Consider the following 9,082-nt stretch of genomic DNA (forward strand, 5'->3'; position numbering starts at 1 on the left):
TTATGAGGTTTGTGATAAAGCCAGAACCCTTACTTATTATTCTCCTTTAAAACATTAAACAAAGCACAACAATGTTTTATTTCCTATGGTCTTATAATAGCGAAGAAAATGATTCTTACGTTTTGGAAGAGTATGAACACACCAACATCTAAGATGTGGCTAGAAGAATTAACTGATGCACTCCATCTGGAAAGAAGAAGATATGTTCCAGAAGACAGACTCCAACATTTTGACGCCACAGTACAGTACCTTACTAATACAAATCCAACTTAAAATTCGGTCTCTTATATGTATAGCAGAGTTCCTGTGATATTTTCCATGCGGGTCTTCTCCAGGGGGTGGGGGTGGGTTTTTGTCAACCTGTTATGTTCTGTTTCTGTTGTTTCTGTGTATGTGTTCTGTAATTACTCTGTTTGTATGTTTGTATTATAAATGCCCAATAAAAAAAAGAATCATTGTATGTTTGTTACCTTAGAATGACCACCAAACTAAATGCCGCCTCTACGTGTGGCCTTTAGGAGAAAGGAGAGGGTGAAGCGATATGGTTGCAATCAGCAGCATCACCACTAGATGCCACTAAATCCTACACACTGGACCTTTAAATGTTACACAGCAGGGGTACTGCAGGGGGTTTGCAAATTTTTTATCATAATAATTGATCATTTTTACTAAAGTAATGGTGAATGTGAGGGTGCAGATAGTTAGAGAAACTATAAACAGCGGTGGCATTTAAAGGTGCAGTGTGTCAGATAAGACAAACACGGAACATAATATTCATAGCTATGTTTTCATACATGTATAATCACCTGAAAATAAGAATATTTTTCTTTTTGTTACTTTTTTATATCAACAGTAGGAGCGGGTCCTCTTTCATGGAGGTCACCATATTGAAACACTGTTTCTACGGTAGCCCAGAACAGACAAACTAAATACCGACGGCCTAAAAGGGATGATAGACGGCAATGAAGGAAACTGACTGACTGATGTTTTCGGGTCATAAGGTCGGACATTAATTCACTTTTAATTATTTTTTAATTAATTTCTGACATTGTTATTTTCTTTATTACTTTTCTTTCTTTACAGATATGTATTTGCTGCATCGCTGTCAACTAATGTAACAAGAGCATTTCCTTATGTATATGTGTGATTGTGTATATATGTGCATATACTTGTCTCCCACGTCCTCCCAGTGATACTCTCACAGTTTATTAATACAGGGAGAAGATTTTCTCAAGTGTTTTTGTGGCCATGCTGTTTTGTTGTTGTGTTGTTTGTTATCTGTGTTCATGTTAAGGTGAGGGTGAGGTGAGGAGATTGCAATGCAGCAATTAAACCACTAGATGCAGCTAAATTCTGCACACTGGACCTTTAATAACCAATAATAAATATGCATGAACCTTTTTATCAATCATCAACACATAGGCAGTAATAGAGTATATACATAGGTAAATGTATCTGTATTCGCGCATGCGCAGGAGGCTGCTGAAGCCTGATTGGTTGTTTTTTGATCAGGCTTCTCTGAGCTCTCTCTGTTGTAGGGTCCTTCCTCCTGGCAGCAGCTCTTCCTGGTCCACGTAGTGAAGCTCACCTGTCTGCTCGGACTCGGACGATGACATCTGACCGTGTTTGTCGGAACCACAGCTCCGTTTCATGCACACAGGTCCAAGCCCGGTGGTAACACAGCGAGCGGACCCATCCGGAACCGGCTGACGTCGATCGGACGGTACGTGAGAGGTCTGCTAGCCTGTTAGCTTTAGCACCGTGTTTACACTGGTGATGTGATGAGCTGAGCTCAGCTGATCATGCTGTGCTCGTGGGTCTGCACCAGAAACAGTGAGGACACACCTCATGATGACCCGAGAAGGAATAAATGAACCTGAGAAAAACCAGCTGCGAGCGAGCAGGAGTTTAAATGGACCTTTGAGTCCTGGATGAAACTGTCAGGCTGAGAAGAGTCTGTCAGACTGCGAAGAGTCTGTCAGGCTGAGAAGAGTCTGTCAGGCTGCGAAGAGTCTGTCAGGCTGCCTGCGAAGAGTCTGTCAGGCTGAGAAGGGTCTGTCAGACTGCGAAGAGTCTGTCACGGTTGCGAAGAGTCTGTCAGGCTGCCTGCGAAGAGTCTGTCAGGCTGCGAAGAGTCTGTCAGGCTGCCTGTGAAGAGTCTGTCAGTCTGCGAAGAGTCTGTCAGGCTGCGAAGAGTCTGTCAGACTGCGAAGAGTCTGTCAGACTGCGAAGAGTCTGTCAGGCTGCGAAGAGTCTGTCAGGCTGCGAAGAGTCTGTCAGGCTGCGAAGAGTCTGTCAGGCTGCGAAGAGTCTGTCAGGCTGCGAAGAGTCTGTCAGGCTGCGAAGAGTCTGTCAGGCTGCGAAGAGTCTGTCAGGCTGCGAAGAGTCTGTCAGGCTGCGAAGAGTCTGTCAGGCTGCGAAGAGTCTGTCAGGCTGCGAAGAGTCTGTCAGGCTGCGAAGAGTCTGTCAGGCTGCGAAGAGTCTGTCAGGCTGCGAAGAGTCTGTCAGGCTGCGAAGAGTCTGTCAGGCTGCGAAGAGTCTGTCAGGCTGCGAAGAGTCTGTCAGGCTGCGAAGAGTCTGTCAGGCTGCGAAGAGTCTGTCAGGCTGCGAAGAGTCTGTCAGGCTGCGAAGAGTCTGTCAGGCTGCGAAGAGTCTGTCAGGCTGCGAAGAGTCTGTCAGGCTGCGAAGAGTCTGTCAGGCTGCGAAGAGTCTGTCAGGCTGCGAAGAGTCTGTCAGGCTGCGAAGAGTCTGTCAGGCTGCGAAGAGTCTGTCAGGCTGCGAAGAGTCTGTCAGGCTGCGAAGAGTCTGTCAGGCTGCGAAGAGTCTGTCAGGCTGCGAAGAGTCTGTCAGGCTGCGAAGAGTCTGTCAGGCTGCGAAGAGTCTGTCAGGCTGCGAAGAGTCTGTCAGGCTGCGAAGAGTCTGTCAGGCTGCGAAGAGTCTGTCAGGCTGCGAAGAGTCTGTCAGGCTGCGAAGAGTCTGTCAGACTGCGAAGAGTCTGTCAGGCTGCGAAGAGTCTGTCAGGCTGAGAAGAGTCTGTCAGACTGCGAAGAGTCTGTCAGACTCCCTGCGAAGAGTCTGTCAGGCTGCGAAGAGTCTGTCAGACTGCGAAGAGTCTGTCAGACTGCGAAGAGTCTGTCAGGCTGCGTAGAGTCTGACAGGCTGCCTGCGAAGAGTCTGTCAGGCTGCGAAGAGTCTGTCAGGCTGTCTGCGAAGAGTCTGTCAGGCTGCCTGCGAAGAGTCTGTCAGACTGAGAAGAGTCTGTCAGACTGAGAAGAGTCTGTCAGGCTGCGAAGAGTCTGTCAGGCTGCCTGTGAAGAGTCTGTCAGGCTGTGAAGAGTCTGTCAGCCTGTGAAGAGTCTGTCTGTCAAGCTGCGAAGAGTCTGTCAGGCTGCGAAGAGTCTGTCAGGCTGCCTGTGAAGAGTCTGTCAGGCTGCGAAGAGTCTGTCAGGCTGTCTGCGAAGAGTCTGTCAGGATGCGAAGAGTCTGTCAGGATGTCTGTGAAGAGTCTGTCAGGATGCGAAGAGTCTGTCAGGCTGCCTGCGAAGAGTCTGTCAGGCTGCCTGCGAAGAGTCTGTCAGGCTGCCTGCGAAGAGTCTGTCAGGCTGCTGCGAAGAGTCTGTCAGGCCTCATTTCACAATCTGCACAGAAATAATGGAAACTATCACAAGTTTCCAGAGCCTAAAGTTTGCAGGATAAACCCAAAGTATTCACAGTTTTCTCCTCATCCATTTTAGGGTTAAAAAAAAACATCATTAGAGCTCAGATAATTAGTTTAACTGATTAATTTCCAGGCATAAATTTTAGACATTTGCTGGTGCCATCTTCTCAAATGTGGTGATGCCTTTCTGCCTTTTTATCAGAATCGCTTTATTGGCCAGGTGTGTGTGCAAATATAGATAGATTATTATTGCACAGATTTGCAGGGTAATATGACAGACAGAACAGACAGAATGACAGACTATGACGTGTTCCTGTGTCTGTTTGTTTTAGCGTGCAGTGTTCTGTAGCGCCTCTTAACCTTTCACTCACTGTTTAAAGAGGTTACAGGGATATCTATCTTCTATCTTCTGCATTGTATGTATGCCAAATCAATGTAATGTAAAAATAGACACATGGAGAATAGATACAAATAAAGATCTACGCAGCACAGACTGGGGAATGGCCTGCTCCATATATTTGTGCTCAAGGCGTGGTTGAAGGTACATTAAAGGTTCAGTGTGCATCACCATCATCTCACATCACCCTCACCTTCCTAGTTTACCAATGTGACAAAACTCTTTAAGGAGCCTGTTTAGAGTCACAGTTTAGTTTGTTTGTTCTGGGCTACCGTAGACACACCTTTAACACACGGGAACGTCCGAGGCTACAGCCGATCTGAAAGAAGGCTGTTAAATGTCAAACATGACTCACTGACTTGATTTGGAGATATTGTGTATAACCTTTAATTACAGCTTCTTTAAAGGCACCTTGTGTTTTGTTTCAGCCATCAGGATACAAAATGTCTTGGTTTGCTGACTTGGCCGGGAAAGCCGAAGACTTCCTGAACAAAGTGGACCAGGGAGCAGCCACTGCCCTGACCAGCAACCAGACGAGAACTTCGTCCTTTACGTCGCCCTACGGCGAGGAATCAATCGTCAAACATGAATACGATACTGCGGGGTACAAGACCGATGCAGCTGTGACACAACACACCTATGCATCCTCTGATGTGTCGCAAAGCTACATCTCTGCAGCAGCCGGCAACATCAAGAGATCCAACACAAGCCTGCTGGCTGGTACTGCCAACGTGGCTAAGATCCCCTCCGGTTCTGGCAGCAGTGCCCCGAGCTCTGCCAAGACCTCGTCTGGCTTCGTGAGGCCCAAAAAGAGTGAGCAGGATGTGGACGATGACATGCTCTTTGACTTTCTGAACAGCTCTGAACCTCCGGTCAGCAGCAGGAGGGATTCGAGAAGAGAACTTGTGAAAACAGCAGTTACTGAAGCCCGAAACCCAACACCACCACCCCCGCCTCCTCCTTCAAACACCCATACCGTCCCCTCAGCACCGTCGACGCCCCCCTCGACCCGCGGCGTATCCAGGGCCTCAAGCATGAGCTCACTGTCTGCTTACAGCGTCAAAACATCCGAGGAGAGCTCTGCGAAAGAACAAAGCCAAGGTGTGATTATATTTTGACAAGGTATCTACATGTTATTGATGTGTTATTACATATTTATGTATGTTCTCTCTTCACCTGGCCACCACAGACACACCTGAGAGTTCAGACTCAGGCTTGGCTGTCCCTCAGGAGTCCAGCAGGCAGGAGCCTCCTCCTCCTCCTCCCACAGAGGAGCCACAGAGCCAGATCATGTCCAGTCTGCGTCTGGAGAATCAGCTGCTGCGCAGCGAGGTGGCCTCCCTCAACCAGGAGATGGCCTCAGTCATCCAGAGAGCGAAAGACTTACAAGATGGTGAGAGATGAGCTCAGAGAGGAAGCAGTGGCCTACATTTCCACACCTCTCCCTTTTTGTTATTGTGTTTTTTCTCCTCTTGTAGAACTGAACCAGACGCGTCTACGCGCAGACAAAAGGAACTCGGAGCAGTCTCAGAGTGACCGGATGCTACGGGAACTTCGCTCACAGGTCGATGACCTAACGGAAGCCCTCTCTGCCAAAGACGGTCAACTTGCGGTGCTGAAAATCCGACTCGACGAAGCCGACCAGCTGCTGAAGTCCCGCAGCGCCGCGTTAGACGAGGCGCAGAAGGAAAAGTTGAGGTAAGCTCTTAAAGTTTGAACTAGAGATCGTTTCTGCTTTGTATGAAGTGGTTTAGATTTTTATCGTCCTTGTTGGGTTTTTAGAATTATGCAAGACCACACAGAAGGGAGCAGCATGCACTCCCAAGCTCTTCAGACGATCCAGGAGAGGCTGCGAGAGGCTGACACAGCTCTCAGGAGGGAACAGGACAACTACAGACAAATGCAGGTGCACGTGATGTCATTCATCTTCTCTTTTTTAATGTGACAGTTAAGTATAGAGCTGGAAATTATCATAACGTCTTAATTCTCTGTTCTTGTGCAGAGCGAGTACGCCGGACGTCTTTCTAAAGTGGAGGCTGAGAGGCAGTCCCTCGCGGAGACGGTGACTGCAGCAGAGCGGCGAGGTGGAGAGGAGAAGCTCCGGTTCGACGACCTCCAACAGCAACTGAAAAGTGCCAAAGCTGCAGCTGAGGCTGCCAAACAGGAGTTACAAGACTACAAGCACAAAGCTTCACGCATCCTTCAAGTAAGCTTTGAGTCTTTTTCGTACAGCATCATCATTTCTTTAGGATTTCGTGTTTTTGATTGTGTTTTTAAATGGTCCTCTAGTCCAAAGAGAAGTTGATCAGCAGTCTGAAGGAGGGATCTGGTCTGGACACTCTGGACGGGAGCGGGGCCATGACTCTGGAGCTGGAGGATCTGCGCCACGAGAAGGAAATACAGAAGGAGGAGATCCAAAAACTGCAGGGGCAAGTGCACACACTTCGGACAGAAATCCAGGTGAGATGCTGTGAACAGCAGAGGAGGTGTAGATTTAAAAAGTTGACGGCTGCACTGGGAGGTTTGTAAATGTCTCCGTCTGTATGACCCGAGGAGCTGTGCACCTCCCGCTAAAACAAACATTCGAGGTTATTGTTTGTACACGGCTGCAACAACCGAAGCCGAGATGTTGTTGATTCAGCTGTACCAGTGAGATCTGTTTCTCTCTCCCAGGATTTGGAGAATCAGGCCCTGACAGAGGCGGAGACGTGGCGGGAGCAGCAGGTGCAGTTCGAGGAGCAACAGGCCCTACAGAACAGAGCTAAGCAGGAGGTGGAGGCTGAGGTGGAGCGCTACAAACACGTGAGGAGCAGTGATGATTTCTTAAACTGCAAATCGTCATAGACTTCCTGTGTTGTTCCATTAATGTTTTTTTTTGTTGTATTTTTCTTAAATTCTAGGAGCTGCAGTATCTAGAGGAAGAGCAACACCGAGCCAAAACCACTCTGCAGAGCAGAATCAAAGACAGAGAAGATGAAATTCAAAAACTCAGGAACCAGGTCAGTCACGACTCGGCCAACATCTGCTTCTGTGACACAAAGAAACGTGCTACATGCTTCTAAATTTACCAGTTTGACAAACGGCACTCTGATGTTACACTTTTCCAGTTGACCAACAAGACTATTAGCAACAGCCAAACGGAGCTGGAGAATCGGCTCCACCAGCTGACGGAGACGCTGATCCAGAAGCAGACGATGCTGGAGGCTCTGGGCACGGAAAAAAGCTCCCTGGTCTTCCAGCTGGAGCGTCTGGAACAGCAGCTGAAGAACGCTCAGGGAGGACAGAGTGGAGGACCAGCCATCAACATGAGCGGACTAGAGGGACCAGGTAGGAGAAGTTTTAAGAGGGCCAAAGTGTTTTTGTGGTTGTTACGGGGCAGTGATACAGATTCCCAGGGTAGTTTCATCGTGTGCTGTCATGAAACCACAACCTTTATTTTCTATTTTCTTTAAATTGTAAATAGTTTCATGAGGCCACAGCAAGCAGGGAAGATGGTGGAGATAGAATGTCTGCATGTAGAATAATAGTTTGGGAATTCAGTATTGAAATCAGGCTTTTGGAAAGGTTTTGTTTAGAGTTCCTATGTGTCCTGGAAAAGCCTTGAAAACAGTCAATTTACAGTCATGGAAAACCTGGAAAATAAGAGCAAAAATTCCATATCTTGGGAAATGTTAGAAAAGGAACTGCTACACAATCAGAGCCCCCAAAGCTTTTGTAACAGTAGCTCACAGTGGGTATAATTATCTGTATTAATATTACTAGTACCTGATATGAGCACTGCTAGTTAATAATCGTAGCAAACTCGACTCTAACTCAGGGAAAATCCCAGTCTGCTGAATATAGATGTCAAACAATAGAAGATCTCAAGTCATACATTTCAAACTGGACGTGTACTTCTGTGATTTATTCGGCCTCATCGTTCATCAGATTTCTGTGTGTTGTATTTTCAGGGGCACGACAAAGAAACACACCAATCCTCTTCAGCGACCAGGACAGTCCAGGAGTGTACGGCAGAGTACGCAAAGCAGCCAGCACCATCGACCGATTCAGGTAACCTTTTCCTTTTTGTCCTCACAGTTACTGTATTATAACTCCACTCGTTTTCCTGAGTGATAAACGGAAACTCTTTTCATTTCAGCATCAGACTGGGAATCTTCTTACGGCGTTACCCCATGGCCAGAGTTTTCGTTATCCTGTACATGGTGAGTATACAATAAAACATTTTTTTTCCATCTTGATGAACTGTAGTTAATCAAAGAAATTAACAATATTTCAACTTGTTTTTACAGGCCGTGCTGCACCTGTGGGTCATGATTGTGCTCCTGACTTACACACCAGAAATGCACCACGGTCATCCCGAAGGAAGATAGAAGGCTTGAATTTTAATGTTGGGTGTTAAAATATATTTGTTCTCGGCCTTCAGTGTAAGGATGATACAAGCTGCTAAAGAATGTGCTGCAGGTCCTGACTCTCCCCGTTTTGCACAGAAATGTTATGAATTAGAACATTTACTTACTCTGGTTTATTTTATTTAGTTTTCATCTGAAGATTGGTGGCCGACATTAAGTTTTAAAATGATTACAGAGTGATATATTGTACTGGTGGTTGACTGAAAGGATATTAAATCAAACATGATCTCACATCTGTTCTTCTCATCATCTGCTTTCAGACTTTTGTTCACTTCAGAGATTGTATTTAATTAACACTATGTAAAAAAAATAATCTTTTAATAAACAAGTTAGAAGAAACAACTCAGCCTGGCACTTTTCTAACAGATTGTCTGAGTCAACACAAAGAGAGACTTCACCAGAGCTACACAAAGTCAGTTTATTGCATTATTATTAATGAATAGTCGATAAAGTTTGTGTCTGGAAATTCATAACAAGCCTTTCTGAGAACTGAATCTAACAGTCATGTTATTGCTATTACCTCTTTACTTTTTATCTATTTAATGTATTTTCACATTATGATATATTGGCACTATCAATATAATTATCTTCATCCTAACTGATACACAACCAGGAGAA

At 46.1% G+C, this 9,082-nt stretch overlaps 1 protein-coding gene across 1 annotated transcript; it reads left to right on the plus strand.

Annotated features, from left to right (window-relative positions):
- Nucleotides 1-1,520: 1,520 nt before the first annotated feature.
- Nucleotides 1,521-8,695, plus strand: golga5 (golgin A5). Its single transcript, XM_019277901.2, has 13 exons — nucleotides 1,521-1,723; nucleotides 4,484-5,156; nucleotides 5,245-5,448; nucleotides 5,534-5,753; nucleotides 5,838-5,961; nucleotides 6,058-6,261; nucleotides 6,345-6,515; nucleotides 6,729-6,857; nucleotides 6,956-7,054; nucleotides 7,163-7,382; nucleotides 8,006-8,105; nucleotides 8,194-8,257; nucleotides 8,345-8,695. Exons 2-13 carry the CDS (start codon nucleotides 4,499-4,501, stop codon nucleotides 8,423-8,425), a joined length of 2,274 nt encoding a protein of 757 aa, XP_019133446.2. The 5' UTR covers nucleotides 1,521-1,723; nucleotides 4,484-4,498; the 3' UTR covers nucleotides 8,426-8,695.
- Nucleotides 8,696-9,082: the final 387 nt, after the last annotated feature.

Source organism: Larimichthys crocea, chromosome XXIV, assembly GCF_000972845.2.
Source record: "Larimichthys crocea isolate SSNF chromosome XXIV, L_crocea_2.0, whole genome shotgun sequence".
In the NCBI taxonomy this organism is placed as follows: domain Eukaryota; kingdom Metazoa; phylum Chordata; class Actinopteri; family Sciaenidae; genus Larimichthys; species Larimichthys crocea.

What these genes read in the sequence shown, in the direction of transcription:
- golga5 (XM_019277901.2), top strand. Translation starts at nt 4,499, where the DNA reads ATGTCTTGGTTTGCTGACTTGGCCGGGAAAGCCGAAGACTTCCTGAAC. An exon ending in GCGCAGAAGGAAAAGTTGAG is followed by an intron (nt 5,754 to 5,837) that starts GTAAGCTCTTAA and finishes TTGGGTTTTTAG; the next exon opens with AATTATGCAAGACCACACAG. An exon ending in TTTTCGTTATCCTGTACATG is followed by an intron (nt 8,258 to 8,344) that starts GTGAGTATACAA and finishes TTGTTTTTACAG; the next exon opens with GCCGTGCTGCACCTGTGGGT.